The sequence below is a fragment of the Manis javanica genome, chromosome 10, assembly GCF_040802235.1.
Source record: "Manis javanica isolate MJ-LG chromosome 10, MJ_LKY, whole genome shotgun sequence".
NCBI classification, from domain to species: domain Eukaryota; kingdom Metazoa; phylum Chordata; class Mammalia; order Pholidota; family Manidae; genus Manis; species Manis javanica.
The window spans coordinates 51,960,478-51,978,308 of record NC_133165.1 but is presented as its reverse complement, the minus strand read 5'-3'; the positions used below and the strand labels follow the sequence as shown (position 1 = coordinate 51,978,308).

Below are 17,831 nucleotides of genomic sequence, written 5' to 3'. Positions count from 1 at the left end.
TTCTTATTTTCCTTGGTACGAAGTCAGTAGGGAATGGCTAAAATGGAAAGAAAAAAAAAATAAGCAGGTTGTTTAGACATGGAGATAAATACCAGAAGAATCAGCTAAGTGTTCAAAGTAGTTGCCTGGAGTAGAAAGGGCAGGCATATTGTTTATTTTAATAGCAAGCTTGTGAATTGATATACTTGTACAGCTGTGGTAAAATTAACAAATCAATAATTTAAAATATTTGCTTCATTAAAAATATCAAATTAAATTTGCTAAGTTAAAAATTAATTATAGTAATGTATTGAGCATCTACTACATTTTATTGAATCTAAGACATCACTGATTTCAAGATGTACCATTATTTTAGTATTAATAAGAAAACACTGAAATAAATTATATGCATCTGATTATAAGATGCAGGTCAATTTTAGAGATACTAAAATGTGGAAAAAGATGTGTCTTAGAAGCAATGATATGTGGTAGATCAGACATTGGACTGGGGATAAGCAGTTTTAACCCTGCAACAAATCGCAGTTTTATTGTGACCATTTTATAGATGAGAAAAATGAGGCTCAAAGGAAAGCATTTTCCAAGGTTTTCATTAAGCAGAATGGGAAGTCAGAGCTTTTAAGATCAGGTATCATAGTTCCAAAATAAACAATGCCAACTGTGGCTGCATTATTCCCATGACCTACCAGCACTTTCCCAGGCCCCCAGCAGTGTGTTTGCAAGGCTGAACTGTAAAGAAATTGACAGAAGGTGCCATAGGTAATGAGTCCTGTGGCTTAACTGGACTCAACACAGGAAATCTCACTCAGGTCTGTCAACTTAGATGGACCTACTAATGGTCAAGGTGTAAGGTGACCCCATGTCTCAGTTTACCAGGGAGCGTCCTAGTTCACGCCAGTGTCCCAGTTCTGCCAGTTAAACATTTGTACCAGAAAAAAAATACTCTGGTCACCCTGTTAAGGGTGTGTCCTTTGCACACAACTAAAGTGTGTCTCCTTTGCAAGAACAAAGTTCTTGGGGAGGCCCAGGTGATCATGTGCGGTCTTTTGTCGCAGGTAACAGAAATCAACCCTGGAAAACGTTAGCAAAGAAGCAATTTTGAGGGAAAAAGTAGCTTACAGAATGGTAGATAAAAGTGAAAGAAGCAGGCTTCAGAAAGGGAGGTACCAGGGCAAGTGTGGAGATCGAAGAAACAGGAGGTAAGTTTGGAAGTTCACCAACGGGCCCTGCTATTGAGCTAAATCAAAATCTGGCGTCCAGATTCGGTTTCCCAGGATAAAGCCTCTGACTGGCCTACTTTGGGTCTTGTGCCCACCCCCTTAGGGCTTTGATTGACAGTCCCTCCAAGAACAGAGGAAGGAGGTGTTTCCCCAAAGGAAATCAGTATTGGAAACACAAAATACGGGAAAGGGTTCTGGGAATGCAAAAGCAACAAATTTCTACCCAGAGAGAGTATTCCCTTTGGGGAGGAAGAGGACAAGGGCCCTGAAGATTAGACGGAAGTGTTAAAAGAAAATTTTCAGACAGGTTTTGTTGCAGGCCTATGTCAAAGTTTGATTATTGTCTTGCTGCACATGTTAACCCTCCTGGAAGGCTAATTCAAAGATTAATGCCTGGTAGGGGCATTTTCAAAAATTTATCTTTTACTACAGTATCACCTACATAGAGTAAACTGCACCCTCTTAAGTGTACAGCTTAATGAATTTTCGAACATTTGTACCGCCCCAGAAAGCTCCCTCCAGCCTCCTGCCAGGTAATACACCCTCTATCCCACTATCTTGGTAGGGACATTTTATAGAACAAGAGGGTGATGAAAAAGAATATTCGGTTAAAGTTTACTACGCTCTTCACTAACACAACGGACAGTCACCTGGGTGGGTAGAAACGTTTCCCAGTGATGCCAGGGTTCTTGTTTGCGGAGCCGAAGAATGAGCTTCACAAACAGTCAAGGTAGGAGAGCAAGGTACAGGCTTTTATTTAGAGATAAAGTGAAAGGACAGAGCTCCCGGCTCACGCCAGGAGGGGACAAGAGAGTCCGTAGTGGTGCATTGTCTAGGGGGTTTTATAGGCAGTTGAGGATTTTTCGAGAACATGAAAAAACTTAGAGGTGTGGACTTGTTAAGTGGTCCCTGAATATTAAAAATTAACTTAATGTAAGGAATTTCCTGCCTTGATTTCTCTCTGGAACACTGGCGCCTGGGTCTGGGAGCACATCAAAAGGCTGCCTGCCCAGCCCCCAAGGTGGGCCGAGGTATTGTCTACTTGCTAAAGAATCCTGCCTCTTGAACTTCCTGGGTGTTAAAATGCAATCTTAACCTTAAGACGGAATTCTTCCTGCCTTTTACCATGCCGTCTACAGCTGGGTCTGCATGCTGAGTTAGTTGCTCAGTTTGCAGAATCACCTTGTCATATGTGAAGGAGGAAAGATAGCACATAGGTCTGAGCCTTTTAGCATGCTAAAGTGAATCTTACACGTGGTTACAAATGATTAGCATAATAAAACATGTGCTACTCTTCTTTATCTGGGGAACATTAACTGATTTCACTGAAGAATGATTTAGAGCTCAATGTTTAACATGAAATTTTAGCAGGGGGGGTTTCTTTGCATGTAGTTACATTGCTCTGACTGCAAATATCCCACCCTGCCCCCTCCAGAGGCCCTCACCCTACTCTGACTACATCCATGGTCCCTGTCTCACCAGTACAAATCTCAATGCTATTAAATTGCATAAGAAGAATGCTTAAGCATTTTATTAGGAACGTTAGTTTCTTCCCAGGAGGTTCATACAGAAAAGTTGGGATTTGGGATCATTTTTTCTTTTATGGAGGACAAAGGGAGTGAAGAATGTGTCAGAGACAGCAGTGAAATGGGACTGCAAGACTGGAAGAAACCCCCAAAAAGAGGCTCTGCGCTCTACCTTCCAGGATCAGCCCGCATCCCCGCAGGCTGCCATGTAGTATCCCATACGGCATGTGTTAGTAGGACAGATCTGAATTGCTCCAGAGTGTTCCAGTAGAAATACCGCTAGCTTCATTTGAGCTCTTTGTGATGCCGGGGTTCTTGTTCACGAAGCCGAAGAATGAGCTTCACAAACACTCAAAGGTAGGAGAGCAAGGTACAGGCTTTTATTTAGAGATAAAGTGAGAGGACAGAGCTCCCGGATCACGCCAGGAGGGGCCAAGAGAGTCCGTGATTGGCTCATTGTCTAGGGGTTTTATGCACGGTTGAAGATTTTTCAGGAATGAGAGTAAAGGGTTAGGAGTGCAGACTTGTAAGACCGCCTGCCCTGCCCTAAAGGTGGGCTGGGCTGTTGTCTGTTTGCTTGGGTTGTTTATAGTTGAGATTGCTTACCAAAGTAGTCTTTTGCCTAGGTTGCAGATTACGATTAGAGAAGGGAAAATAGCACATAGTTACAATTAAAAGAAACTGGGCCTTTTAGCAGGATAAAGTAAATTTTACATTGTCATGATGTAATTGATACAATAAAGTGATGGTTTGTGCTGAGATACCGTTCTTTATCTGCAGAACACTCAAACATTCCAGGCCAAGTTGCTCCTGGCCTTTTGAGTTTTAAGTGATTTTACTTTAGAATGTCTGTATTCCTAGTCATGTATACAAATCTTTACCCTAGAGAATTAGTGTGACTCTGAGTTTGCATAATGTTTAACACAGAGTTTTGACAGGGACTTCTTTGCATATTGTTAATTGTTCTGACTGTAATTATCTTGCTCTGCTTTTTCTCCGGAGGCCCTCACCCTACTCTGACTAAGCCCATGGTCCCTGTCTCATTACCATACAAGGGGGTGGGGTTAATGGTTACAACTGACAGACACCGGGTAGCACCAGCTTTAGCAGAAAAGGGGAATTTACTACTATGACAAAAGAATGTCTCCAAGAGTGTGTATGTAAGAATATAGTAATTTATACTCCATTTACCCCATGGTCCCAAGCACATAAGCCAGTGAGAATTATGCCTGGGCTTGCTTGGGGCTTGCTGGGCTTACCCACCCCCCCTTATCTCTAAACATCCCAACCCTCCCCCAAAGCAACAGGCCGAGCGGATCCGCCACAATAAAAGGCACCACGCTGCTTCCCTCTCTTTTTCTCTCTCTGCTACTCTCTCTCTCTTTCTCTGTGTGTCTGTGTGTCCATCTGTCTCGCTGCTCTCTCTGTTTCTGTCTCTTTGTCTCTGTCTCTCTGTCCCCCTGTTCTCCCTTCTCTCTCTCTCTCTCTCTCTCTCTCCTCTCTCTGTCCCACTGCTCTCTGCTCCCCCCTTCTCTCTCCCCACCCTCCTCTGGGGAAGCCACTCTCTCCTTCAGATAATAAAGTCTCTTGCGTGGGCCCGTGTCTCCTGAGTCATTCTTGGTAAGGAGGGTCGCGGCGAGATACCCTTTCAGTGTATCCCACGAGACTCTGGGAAGGGCCTTGTCTGGACCTGGGAGCCAGAAAATCATCAGGACTTCTCTATACCTCTCTGCTGTTCTCATTTTGTCATTCCTTCTTTCTCCACACACTGGCTTTCTCTACTTCTCTAACCCATTTACAGAATATGGCAACCGCAAAGCCCCCGTAACTCTCCGTAGTTACAAGCACTCTCAGAGACTAACTCCAACACTTAAAACAGTCAGATTTAACAAATTAGGAACTCACCTCGTCTCGGTTCAGATTCTCAAAAGAGAACGTGACTGGTCGGCCCTGAGCCTGTAGCTACCATAGCTGGGGTCGGGGTGGGGATGCACAGCACAAAGGTGGCTGGCAGGGCCCCCCTCTCCTGGCAGGTCAGGCTATTCCTAGAAAGTGTGATTAGGTGGAGATTCCGGCAATTGTCCTTCTCCATGGAGATATTGCCTTTCAGAAAGCCCACACACAATTTAGAAGCAAATACAGTCCCTCTTAATACTAAAACACCCTGACTAGCTCAATGCTTCTATTGATCTCAAAAGACTATTCCTCATTCAGCTTTGAATCCCCCATAATGCCTGGCCTGTTCCCTAAATAGACGGTTGCTTCTGTACTTAAAAAACCACAAAACAAAAAACTCCTTTAAAAGCAACCAACTTTCTTGATACAATGAAATCTTTGTATATCAATAATTATGTTAAAGATAAATGGAGAAAGAAACTAAGTTAAGGAGGAAATGAAGAGAAATGGGGAATGTCCAAATGTCAGGGTGTGTCCCAAATGTATACTAACTAGAAAGTTGAATATACCAACTTAAAAGTCCATATTCATAGTATGAGATAAACTAAATCTATACATGTCATAATAGACCTCAAGAACATAATGTTGGAGGAGAAAAGCACATGGCAGAATGATGTTGGCACAGTGTAGTAATGTTTATGTAAATGGAAAACATACAGAAGACCGACCATTCTACTTACTGTTCATATATATATATATATGGGTGTGTGTATGTGAAAGTACAAGAAATGGAAGGATACATATCAAATTCATGATAATAGTGATAGTAAGGAGAGGATATTTTGGGAAGGGGGCTTTATTTTTACTTGTAATGGTCTAATTACTTTTATTTGTAGTGGTCTAATTTATTTTTAAACGGATTTTTTAAAGGACAACATATCATACCTGAGTAACAAAATGCATACATAGGAAAAGAATTGGAAGTGAAATGCCATATTGGGTAGTGGGAATATGGACAATTATTTTTAATTTGTACTTTTCTGTATTTTAAAATATCTATAAACATCAATATGGGAAGATATTTAAAAAACATAATTGGGTGAAAAAACAGTCAACTGCACATCAACACTAATAGTATAATAATATTTATGAAAAAACCCGTACACAATAAAAACAAAATTCTATTCTCCATGGATACATATATCCATATAAATTAACGTCAAAAGATACAGAAGAATATACTACGCTAACAAAAATGGTTACCTCTGGTGGTGGGGGGATGCTTAGGATGTGGGTCAAAGGTATAAAAGAGCATTTGTACCCTTTCTATAAAATTTTAATATTTTGCAATAATTCACGTATTATTGTGAAACTAAAAATTAAAACATAATTCTTCAGAGAAAACCGCTCAAACCAGCTTCCCTGGTTTGGTCTTGGGAGCCCCTAGTGCGCTTTACTGCCTGAATCCATCAATCATTTCTGCGGGAGATACATAAGCCGACTTCGGTGGGTTCACCTGTCTCTGGGCTAAACACTTGACTCAGAATACAGATTCTTAAACTACTTTTAGATCTGAAACCAACTTGGAGCAAGTGTGGGTCTAAATATTGGAGCAAATATTTTCTTTTAAATGCATGAATGTTCTAAATACTTTTATCAACATCTGGTGAAACACCCGTGAAATAAACCCTTATTAAAATGCTCCACAATGGCTTGTAGAAGTACTAAGTAACTTACTGGAAATAGCTTCTAATAACCGGGTAGCGTGGCCGAGCGGTCTAAGGCGCTGGATTAAGGCTCCAGTCTCTTCGGGGGCGTGGGTTCGAATCCCACCGCTGCCAGGGTTGCTTTTTTGGCCCTACTGCCTTTGTTTTTCGCTGTTGGCGGCTTTGTATTGCCGGCGCATCAGCGTCCCCTGCTGCCAGGCCGGAATGACGGCCTGCATGAATGGAGTGGCGGTGGGGGCGGGTTCGTGCGCGCCGGGGCGGCGCATTGTGGGTAAAAGGAAGCGCCAGGCCCGGCCCGCTCCCCCCACGTGTCGGTTGGAGTTTTTCCACCAGTAACATGGCCGCTGCCTGAGAAGAGAGCCGGGCCGCCGCCGCCTCTGCAGCCCGCGGGTACCTGGGCCGTTGCCGCCGCCCGCGTGCGGCCCCCGCGGACAGGTGAGCGCAGGGTTGGCAGCGCCCGCCCTGGCCTGCGGCGGGCCGCACTCTTGATGTGGGCCTGGGCTGGACTGCCGCGTAGGCGGGGAGGCCCTGGCCGCGCGGTGCCCAGGGTTTGGGGGCCTCCCGGTGCTAGGGCGGGAAGGGAGTGCTGCTGCGCCAGGACATTGAGCCGTCCGCGGACTCAGACCTCGGCCGGCTCGGGAGTCGGGGAAGCCGCGGCGGCGGCCGCTGGGAGTGACTCAGGGTCCGCGCCTTGCCCCGGCCGGCCCGGGCGGGCCTCGTTCAGGAGCACCTGTGCGAAAGCACCCGGTGTCCGGCTGGCGTGTCAGCGATGGCTGCGCGGTGGGCGTGAGAAGGGGGCCTGACCACCCGCGAGGGACGCGAAAGCCATTGGCAGAGTGCTAGGGCCTAGCGGCCCGCCCTGATGGGCTGAGGGAGGGTACCCAAGCCACCCGGGCCCCCTCCTCTCAGCTCAGCAGCTCAGCCTCCACCCGGCCAGGCTCGGAATTCTTCATTCATTTATTCAGGCACCCGTTCCGCGTTAATTGAGAGCCAAGTGTGTGCTGTGGATGGGGTCCTGACCACTGGCCAAGAGGAACTGTCAGTAAGCACATCCAGTAAAACAGTGAATAAGCAAGGTCGCTCTCTTGCCTTGGCTTTAGCATCGTTGGGCGTGAGGGCAGAAACGGGAGAGCTTCGCAGTCGCCACAGCTGCTTCATCTGTGAAATGGGGTTAAGGTTAACAATTTCCTACCTCGTAGGGTTGTGGTGAGGGCTAAATAGGGTAAGACGGTAGGAAGCCCAGCGTTCAGCGTTTGATGTGAGGTTGTCTCAAGCCCTCTAATGTTGGAAGAAAACATGTTGTCAGCAGTAACTAAGCTTCCCACAGGTTACCATTATTACTTTCTTAATCCTCACCACAGTCCTCTCTGTTGGAGGTTGGTGGCTTGTGTTACCCCCCATTTTAAGGGGGTGAAAAACAGGGAAAGACACCAAAGACTACACAACCCTTTCTGGCATTCCAGCTCGATTGTCCCAGGGGTGGGACTTGAACCTGTGTAGTTTTGTTTTGAGAGTGCAGGCTCTTTACCCACCCTGCTATACCACGGTTTGTTGCAATGGTGTGCTGCCTTGTGTTTAAGAAGAAAGATCTTTGACATCAACTAGACCCACGTCTCTTCTGACTGTCCTCTAGCGCTGTGACCTTGGGCAAATTGCTTACTCTCTGAATCTCAGTTTCTTCATTTCTTACTTGGGGAAAATAAATGTTAGTTTATAGGGCTCTTGAAGAGATTAAATGAGAATGTCTATGAAGTCCTTAGAGAAGGTCTGATGCTCAGTTAAGGGTTAATTCTTGTCCTCTAGGCCAACTCTTCCTTTAACAGAGATGTAAACTGAGGTGACCCAGAGAGGGGCGATGCCTAGTCCAAGGGGCACACAGCCAGTTAGAGTCCAGGCCTTGAGACTGTTTGCCCTGGGGCCCTCTCCCCCTCTCCCTTCAGTTCCTGGAGATTACTTGGAGTTGCCTCAGCATTTCTAATTGGCTGACACGTTAGATTTCTGGGTGCAGCATGGATGCACCCAACCATGGCCTTCAGGTACCTCCTCTGCCCTGGAACCTTCCTTAGCTCCACCTAGTGTCCTAGTCCTCCACCCTCCCTGGGCAAATTCCCTGTGTCCAAGGCCATGGAGCCACTGCCACAGAGTCTGCTCACAGGACACCCTGGTGGGGCCAAGGTGCTTACAGGTCAGCACTGCTGCTGGGGAGGCTTGGTTTGTGGTGGCAGGGAGGTCTGTTCCTGCCTGGGCCACAGGCTCTGTCTGTTCTCAAGTGTCCATGAGACCAGCAGTCTCTAGATGGGCTGAATTAGGCTCACTGGGTAAAGGGTGTGTAACTGCCAGATTTCACACACTCATTCACTGAGTTATTCTTTGTACGATTTTGAGTGTCTGCTTCATTCTAGGCACTGTTCTAGGTATTGGAAGAATAGTAGGAATGAACTATATACCACGTAACAACTTGAAGTAAACACAGTCATCTCCACATTGCGGTTGAGGGAACTGCAGGTCCCCATGGAACTTATGTTCTAGTGCAGAAAACAAACAGCACATTTGCAAATGAACTAGCTAAGTCCAGATTGTGCTAAGAACCATGTGAAGGAAATAAAAACACCGATGTGGTGAGTGGGGAGTGACTTGAGGGGGGGCCTCTGTAAGATGGATCGTCAGGGAGCCTGTCACTTCTTGGAGGGGGCAGTGGCGGTGGCTGCCTGGTGACAGTGGATGAAAAAGAGCCAGCCACAGAAGGACTTGGAGGGAACAGGTGAGCACACAGGCTCCTGGGACAGGCCATTGGAGGCCTGGCAAGTGGCACTTGGCCAAGTGGGTAGAAGCAGAGGCAGAATCATACAGGGCCTTGGGGCCATGAAAAGGAGTTTGGATTTTATTCTGTGGCAGTTGAAGGGTTTTGAGCGGGAGAATGATATGATCTGCTTTTTTTGCAAGGACAACGCTGGCTGTTTCTGGGACGATTTGGAGGTAACAAGGGGCCATGGGGAGACGTGTTGGGGCAGTACTTTTCAAATTGCAGATCGAGATTTATTAGTAGGAAATAAAATCAACTTAGTGGGGATTATAGCCAGCATTTTTTATTTTAATGAGTGAGGGTAGAAAACATAACTGATCACAATTACAGTTATGTGAAACCTTGTTTTAGTTATGCAGTTGAATGTATAATGTGGGTTGTTTATGTGAAACGGATTTCTTACTGTGGGTCTCAGGCTGAAAACTTTTGAAAGTCTCTAACTTGGATGATACAGGCTGTGAGGATGAAGGGAGGTGATGATAACCCTGGCCTTAACCCAGTTAGATGTACTGTTGGAGGGAGGAGTGTCAGCTCAAGGCTGCCTCATCCTGCCTGAGCTCCTCGGTGACTGGGGAGGCCAGTGGCACAAGGGCAGAGAAAGCCTGTTTCTGCACTGTGGGAACCTCCCAGGCTGCAACCTGTTAGTACATACGATCTGTTCCCTCACTCGTCTGGAAGTCTCCGATCTCTCAGGTGTCCACCGAGCAAGCTGCAGGGAAGGTGGGTGCTTGACATAGTCTGTGGCCCTTGGCAGCCGGTACAGATGGGGTGGGGTCCTGGGCTCTCCCATCCTTTGCCCTCTCTCTGGGCAGCAGCAGGCACCTTTCAGTTTGGGGCTTTTGATTTGCATCCCACTTCCCACCTGCTAACTGTTGCAGTAGCCTGCTTCCCTCTAGTCTGCTTTTTCAACCCCCCACACCCATATCTACCTTACTCAAACAGCTCTCTATTCATCGTTCCCATGGTTCATTTATTCAGACAGCATATACATATTGAGTGCTTGCTGTGTGCTAGGCACTGGGATACAGCGAGGGACAAATAGACCCAAACCTCTGTCTTCATGTAGTTTATGGCTTAGCAGCAGCAGGGACAGAGTTGTAAACTTGAACATGGTAATACGCATTGTGGGGAAAACCAGAGCAGGGAACACAGTGGGGGGCCAGGGTGTTGCAGTGTTGAAAAGGGCGGATGGGGGTCTTAGTGATGAAGCGAAGACCTGGAAGAGGTGAGGGAGAGAGGGAGCCAGAGGCTGTGGGGGGAAGAGCAGTTCCAAGGCCCAGAGTGGGTGGGGCACGGGGCTCAGAGAGGAGGGAAGGAGGCCTTTGGGAGATGGGGTCTGAGAGGTAAAGGGGCAGGGTGAGGGGGTGTTCTTCAAGACTTTGGCTGTTACAGCCAGGAGTGAGATGGGACTCTCTCTCTCTCTCTCTCTCTCTCTCTCTCTCTCTCTCTCTCTCTCTCTCTCTCTCTCTCTCTCTGTCTCTCTCACTGGACTGGGCTGGCCAGATTCCAGATAAACTTGGAAGGTAGAAATCTCAGGATTTGCTGGTACAGGATGAAAGGAAGGGAGGCATCAAGGCTGAGACCAACACTGAGTTTGCTGGAATCGGGGAGATGATTTCAGGTGGTGTGGCTCTGGTGAGGGGCTTAGATGATATTGAATCTCACCCATGGTGAAGGTATTATACCGTTTTAAATATTACATACTCCCCTGTTCAGTAAGATAAGACAAAAATCATGATGGTCTTACCCAAAAGAGGAGGTCTGGGGATGTCCAGGTGCCTTTCTAACTGTGATCATCCCTTCCTTTGGGAATGCTGAGGGTCAGCCCAGCTGAATTACTCACCTTCTGCCTAGGAGACTTGCAGCCTTCCCTCCTCCAGGCATTTGAGGTTCTTCCTGTCACCTGGAGGCCCTCTTCCCCTGTGTTTGGCTGCCCCAAATCCTTTTATCTCTCAAGGTCCAGATCCAGCATCCTCCTCCCCTCCTCTGCCCCTGCCCCCTCCTCTCCCAGCAGGAAGGTCCTCCCCTCCGTCAGCCAGCCTGGCTTTGAAGTCGAGTGTGTTCTCTTGCTTGCTATGTGGCTTTGAGTAAGACACCTAAAGTGTCCCTGAGTTCCAGCCCCCCATTATAAAATGGGCACAATCTAGCCACCTCACAGGATTGTTGTGTTGAATACATTAGAGAAAAGCAGAGGGTCATTTTTAGATACACACACACACACACACACACACACACACACACACACACACAGAAGAGAGTCATGTCACTCAAGGTTGGGTTTGAAAGTCAAGTATCAGCAACAGTCGCCCTGGAGAGCCTTGGGATTGTTTGCTTGCTCTTCCCATTGGATGTTGGACTTAAAAGCTCCCCAATTTGTTTTCGGGTGTTTTTATCACGGCTGTAAACCAGCCAGCCTCCAGCCCCTGCCTGGCAGCCTCCAGCCCCTTCATTGTGAGTGGTCAAGAACCCTGAACACTGGTCATTTATTCTTTCCCATAGTGCAGCCAACATGTGGTGCCTCTGGCCCACCAGTTTGCACCCATGTTTCATTTCTTTCTCTCTTCTTTTTTTTTTTTTTTGGCTCCTGGGGTAAATAGTTGGCTGTGTGTTATTGACTCCATGGAAGATGTAGAGAGAAGGTGGGTTTCTGTTTGCCTCAGGCTCTTCCCTCCCAGCACACAGGGCCTGTCACAGAAGAGGAGCCCAGAAGTGTTGGCTGAACCATTGTCCGGCATCCAGGTCTCTCATTGTCCCTTGCAGATCGAGTCTGAGGACTGCACAGCCGGCTGCGCCCTAGTATGGCCAATGAAGAGGATGACCCAGTCGTGCAGGAGGTAACTGCTGGTCCCCACCTTTACCAGCACTGCCCGAAAGAAATACCTGGGCCCAGGACTGCAAGTGGTGGGGCTGGGGCCCTTCCATCGGTCCTCAGGTCAGCCGGGGACCTGCTGGCAGCCACAGGCCGCCCAGGCCTGGCCATTCCCTCTGCCTGGAGCCCTTCTCTCTCAGACACCTGCCTGACCGAGCTCCTCACTTCCTGCAGGCATCTGAACCAGTGGTCACCATGTCTCTGACCACCCATCCTCGTGTGCCTTTCTCCTGCCCCGCTCCCCAGCATCCTCAGCCCCCTACTTTGACCATACTTTGTACTTGGCCACAGCACTTATCAGCCCCTAGACATAAGCTTCTTCCCCTGGAATGTAAGCTTTGTGAGCAAGCGATTTTGTTCTGTTCGCCACTGTGTCCACAAAGCCAAATTCAGTGCCTGGCACGTAATCCTCCATGACCATTTGTTGAATGAAAGGATGGGTTTGCACACCCTCGCCTCCTTCCTGGGCTTGCCCAGTTGTCGTTCAGCTGTTGTTCGCTGGATCCACTGTGCTGGGGGCAGTGACAGTGAGGGAGGCAGCGTCCTGCCCTAGGGAAGTTTAAGGTCTATGTGGTGAGGCTGACAGGAAAGGCGTCTCGACCTGCAGATGATGGGGAGGTAGGTTTCAGAGTCAGCCCAGATTAGGACACAGCCTAGAGCTTGAGGGCCTTTGCACATGCGGTCACCGCTGCCTACAGAATGCCCTTCACACGTGCCTCCCCTGTTCCTGATGACCCTTCAACTCATCTTTAAGTCCTGGTGGTGGGAGAGAACATAGTTCTCATGAAGAGCTAGGAAGCAGGAAGGTAAACTGCTGCACAATTGGGTGGTGGGTGGTTAGTGTTGAGAAGGAAGAAGGAGCCAGGTCAGTTTGGAGGGGTTTGCAGCCCACCTTACAACAGGGTGTCAGGCCCTTCAGGGGCAGGTGGGGGGCACAGGGAGGCAGTGTGATGGCTAGGTAAGGGCTCCCCATCTGAAAAACCGTTTAATACAGCCCCAGGCTACATCCTGATGTGAGCAGCCCTAGGAAGGTGCATTTTTATTGGGTCATAGTGACCTTGGAGGGGGCCGGGTGAATGCTCACCTGGTCCCCCAGGGAGCTGTAGGGAGGGGGCCCTGAATGCATCCAGATTGGAGACTTGGTTCCCTTGTTACCAGCAAAAGCCTAGCTCTTCCCTCCCCCAGACTGCCTCTCAGAGCCACTATGCCTTACCTGAAATTGGAGGGCAGGGCAGGCACCAGGTTCTGTCTCCTATTTAAGTCTTCTTCCCTTGTTCCCAGATCGACGTGTACTTGGCCAAAAGTCTGGCAGAGAGGCTCTATCTGTTTCAGGTAATTACGGGACCTGAGGTAAAGGGGAAACATGCAAATGGTGGGTGGTGGGTGCTGGGCGAGGAGCGGTGCAAAGCCTCAGCCTCACTTAGGGCTCTTGGTGCAGAGTGTGTGATAAGAGCCATCTTCCCACTTTCGCAGGCAGATGGGTCGGTGGTCTCTCATCCCAATGACGGGTAAACCAGGGCAGCTGCTCGAGGTGGGACGGTGTAGTGGTTAGAGCGTGGGTCCAGGGGCAGACTGCCACTGGCGAGGCCCAGCTCCATTGCGACTTAGTTGTGAGCCCTTGGACAAGTTCCTTAATCTCTCTGTGCCTCAGTTTCCTCATTTGCAGAATAGTGGGAATAATAGTACCTGCCTTGTAGGACCCCCGGGGGATTGGGTGAATCCATAGTAAAGTGTTCAGAACCCTGCCCAGCACAGAGCTGGCCCTGAGAAGAGGGGCAGAGAGGGGCTTTCTGGGCCATGTCCCGGAGCCCCTGTCGTGCCAGCTGTGAGTGCCCCAGGTACCCCTGCTCCCTCCCTGTCTGCTGGGCCTACAGCTTATCCTAGTGGCTCCCAGTACTGAGCATGGACTGTAGGCAGACAATGTTGAAAGCACTCAACCTATGTCACCCACCTCCTCCCACAAATACCTTGTGGTGGTTACTATTGTAATAAAACCCCTTCACCTGGTCTAACTCACATACCAAACAACTCCCCCACCTAGGGGTATAATGCGAGTGTAATGCAATGGACCTCAGTCTATGCACGCGGGTTGTGCACCGAGCACCATAGTCTGTTTTAGGACAGTTTTGGCCCACATCTCTCCCGCTGCCCTTCCCACTTGCAGCCCTAGGCAGCTATTAACCTGTTTTCTCTCTCTATGAATTTGCCTATTCTGGGCATTTTTTTGTAAATAGGATTATACATTGTGTGTTTGTGAACTGGCTTATTTCACTTAGCTCAATAGGTTCAAGGTTCACTCACGTTACAGCATGTGTCAGTATACCATTCCTTCTTCTGGGATCACCAGGGTGTACCCTGGTATGGGTATAGTTACCCCATTTTGTTTATCCATGCATCTATTGCTGTGTACTTGGGTTCCCACTTTTTGGCTATTATGAATAATGCTGCTGTAGACATCTTTGTACAAGTCTTTGTGTAGACATGTGTCCTCATTTCTCTTGGACATAGACCTAGTATTGGAATTGCTGGGTCATATGGAAGCTCTACATTTAATAATTTGAGGAACTGACAGACTGCTTTGTACCATTTTACATTCCCAATGACGAGGGTTTTTTTATTAAGTATTTTTGTCCCCATATTGCAAATGAGAAAACAAGGCACAGGGAGGCTAGTAGCTTGCACAGGGGGCCTGGGACAGGGCAGCAGTAGCAGGGTTCCAAGCACGTGCTGACAAGTGGCCCAACATCTGTCACCCTGGGTTTGCCTGTATAGGCCTTGGGGCCGGGGGCCTGCTCTTTGGGCCTTCTCACTGCACAGTGGTGGTGGAACTGGTGGTGGGGACAGTGACCCTGTGCTCACGGGGTGCTGGCACATCAGCTGTGTTAGCCTCACTCCCTGCCTCACTCCCTGCTCGCAGTGGCCCTGGGAGATGAGGACACACATCCTCGCAGAGCCAGGGGCCTGCCTGAGGACGCAAGGTGCAAGGGGCAGAGCTAGGACCAGAGCCCAGGCCTGTCTAATTCTAGACTCTGCCCTGCGGCAGCCCCTTGCCCAGACTGAGGTCAGGAGATGGTAGAGCTGCCCTGGGCCTTGGCCGACCAGGGGTTCTCTGGGCTGTTGTGCTTGAGGCTGCCTTAGCCCAGGCCCTTTTCACGGGCTTAAGCCTGACCAGTTGGGCCCCAGGCTCCCGCCAGGAAGCAAGGAGGAGTCACTGTTGCTATTTGAGTGAGCTTTTAGGAAATAACCATTTCCTTAGGCTGGAACGTTAGCTGATCTGAGACAGCCCCAAAAGGAGGGCTCACTTTACACACATCTGTGTCTCCCCGGGCTCGCCTCAGAGGCTGTGGAACTGGCGGTGACGGCCAGGGCCTTCTGAGCGTCGGCCCAAACCGTGCCGCATCCACGCACCCAGGAGCACACAGACAGCGTGGGAGGAGGAGAGGCGCCCCCGCGTGTTCAGAGCAGTCAGCATGGGCAGCAAAAATGACTCCGCACGTGGTAACACTGTGGCACAGGAGCTCTGTGAGCAGGTCAGGTGGACCAGCTCTCCTCTCTCTTCGACTCTGCAGTGTGGAGAAGTTCACACATACAAGTGAAGGGAGAGAGAGGGAGTGGGGCAGCGAATCCCCGGCGCATCCTCCCTGTGTTCCCTGTGGTCGCATCACACGGGTCCTCCTCTGCCTGGACAGCAGGTAGAGCTAGAGTTAGACCTTACTCTGGACGCCCATGGCGGGGCTCTGCAGGTCAGCAGAGCCCACAGGGTGCTGTGCGTGGGGCCTGTTTGGGTACCCAAAACTGAGGCGTGTCCCTTGGAAGTCACAGACATCTGACAGTTGCCCTCTGGAAGGAGGCCATGTGGGGCCAATGAGAGTCGGGTGCAGGCGGAGACCCGGCTCTGGCACGGGCTGGGCAGGGTGGATGACAGCTCCCTTTTCCTCCCCAGTACCCTGTGCGTCCAGCCTCGATGACCTACGACGACATTCCGCACCTCTCGGCCAAGATCAAGCCCAAGCAGCAGAAGGTGGGGCTGCCCTGTCTGGTGGAGGTGGAGGAGGGGAGGGGTGATACGGGTGAGATGATGGTGGTGGGGAGATCGGCCCTTTGGGGACTGGAAGCCCAGAGAAGGAGCGATTGGAGAGTTAGGAGAACAGTAGCTTGCAGGGCCTTGCAAACTGAGGAAAGAAAGAGTTCCCAGAAAGAAGTGTGGGCAGCTCCAGAGAGGCGCAGGAGGAATGAGAGGCTGGGAGGGGGTGGCCGGGGCGGGGGAGCTCATGCTCACAGAGAAGGTAGGGGCCGGTGTGAAGCAGTCCTTGGCATGGGGGACCTGAGTCTGAAAGGGATGGATGATGGGACCAAGAGAATCAGAGGAGGCGGCCCGACCTGGGGCAGCTGCGGCCCCTGCCCCACTGTCACGGGGAGGTGCTGTTCCGGGTCGCCAGTTCCGCTGGCTGTGCAAAAGAAGTTGGCAGTATGGGTTTTTATGGGAAAATCTCTTGATTTTTAAATGTTGGTACCTAATTTAGATTTTGGGCAGTAGAGTGGGGAGGATAAAGCTACTACATGAAATCACCCTGCAGGCCCCTGGCCCCCCCAAAATAAGAAAAGCACTCTGGGCTTTCTGTTAGAATTTGGGTTTGTGGCCTCGGGTATAGACTGAAGCCCAGGGGCCCTGGAGCAGAGGCATGGGTCAGTCCTGCTTGTGGGCAGGGCCAGAATTGGCAGGGACTGGTGGGGTGACCATGGCAGGGTTGGGGTGGCCTTGGGGGGTCTTCATAGTTGGTGGGGGTGCTTGATACCTCCAGGTAGAGCTTGAGATGGCCATCGACACCCTGAATCCCAACTATTGTCGCAGCAAAGGGGAGCAGATTGCACTGAACGTGGATGGTGCCTGTGCCGACGAGACCAGCACGTACTCCTCGTGAGTTCCTGGGGGCCCCAGGGCTTCTGAGTGTCACTGTGTTTCAGGAGCCTTCCAAAGGCCTTAGGACATCTAGGCTCTCATATACTTTTGCTGGGAAGCCCCCCCTTGCATGGCTGGGCCTGCCTGGTGCAGGCCATTCCCTGTGGGAAACATCTTCCCTGCTGACATGGCTGCTCTGACCTGTTCTTCTGAGGCACCTTGATGGGAGCTGGTGCTCACACCCACTACCTGTCTCTTGGGCCACAAAGAAGGTCTTGGGTTTCCTCTTCCCTGGCTCCCCTCCTGAGGCTCATGTATCCTGTCTGTAGCCTCAGCCCTGGCTATTGGACTTCAGAATGTGTCTGGGGTGGAGGCTGAGCTTGCCAGGCCCTAGGTCTGGAGCTTCCTTCCTCCTGACACGTTCTCCCTGTGCTCTCAGGAAGCTGATGGACAAGCAGACGTTCTGCTCCTCCCAGACCACCAATAATACATCCCGTTACGCCGCTGCACTCTACAGACAAGGTACCTGCAGCTGAACATCCCGGGCTGCCATGGCTCATGGGACTGGGACGGGGACGGCCTTCCCTAGCCTCGTATCCAGCCCCCTCCTCCCTCAAATGCTGGACACCTGCTTATGGAAATAACAGGTTGTCAGGGACTTGAACTGGCCACTCTAGGGACTTCTGGCTAGACATTGCTTCCAAGGTCATTGTCCTCCTGGGACACAGACATCCTCACAGCATAACTTTTGAGATAGGCAGTAGAATTTTTTTTAAATACAAGGTATTTATGGCCCAGCAACTCCATTCCTAGATGACACCTATCCAAGAGAAATGAAAAATGAAAATGTATCTCCACACAAAACTTGTACACATGCAGATGTTGATAGTAGC

General features: G+C 49.7%; 1 protein-coding gene and 1 non-coding gene across 4 annotated transcripts in view; both read left to right on the top strand.

Moving 5' to 3' along the window:
- The first annotated feature begins 6,398 nt into the window (after positions 1-6,398).
- TRNAL-AAG (transfer RNA leucine (anticodon AAG)) lies at positions 6,399-6,480 on the top strand. Its single transcript has one exon. It is a non-coding gene; the product is annotated as a tRNA-Leu (tRNA).
- A 161-nt stretch (positions 6,481-6,641) lies between these two features.
- Positions 6,642-17,831, top strand: part of POLR3E (RNA polymerase III subunit E) — a 34,658-nt gene continuing 23,468 nt past the window's right edge. For 2 of the 3 annotated variants that reach the window (XM_036992383.2, XM_017673175.3), the window contains exons 1-6: positions 6,642-6,801; positions 11,930-12,003; positions 13,320-13,370; positions 15,982-16,059; positions 16,841-16,956; positions 17,378-17,460. In XM_036992383.2, the coding sequence (XP_036848278.2) occupies positions 11,968-12,003; positions 13,320-13,370; positions 15,982-16,059; positions 16,841-16,956; positions 17,378-17,460 (364 nt within the window). In that variant the 5' untranslated portion in view covers positions 6,642-6,801; positions 11,930-11,967. Of the gene's footprint in view, positions 6,802-11,929; positions 12,004-13,319; positions 13,371-15,981; positions 16,060-16,840; positions 16,957-17,377; positions 17,461-17,831 lie in introns of those variants that run through there. The other variant, XM_017673176.3, reaches the window with a different exon arrangement.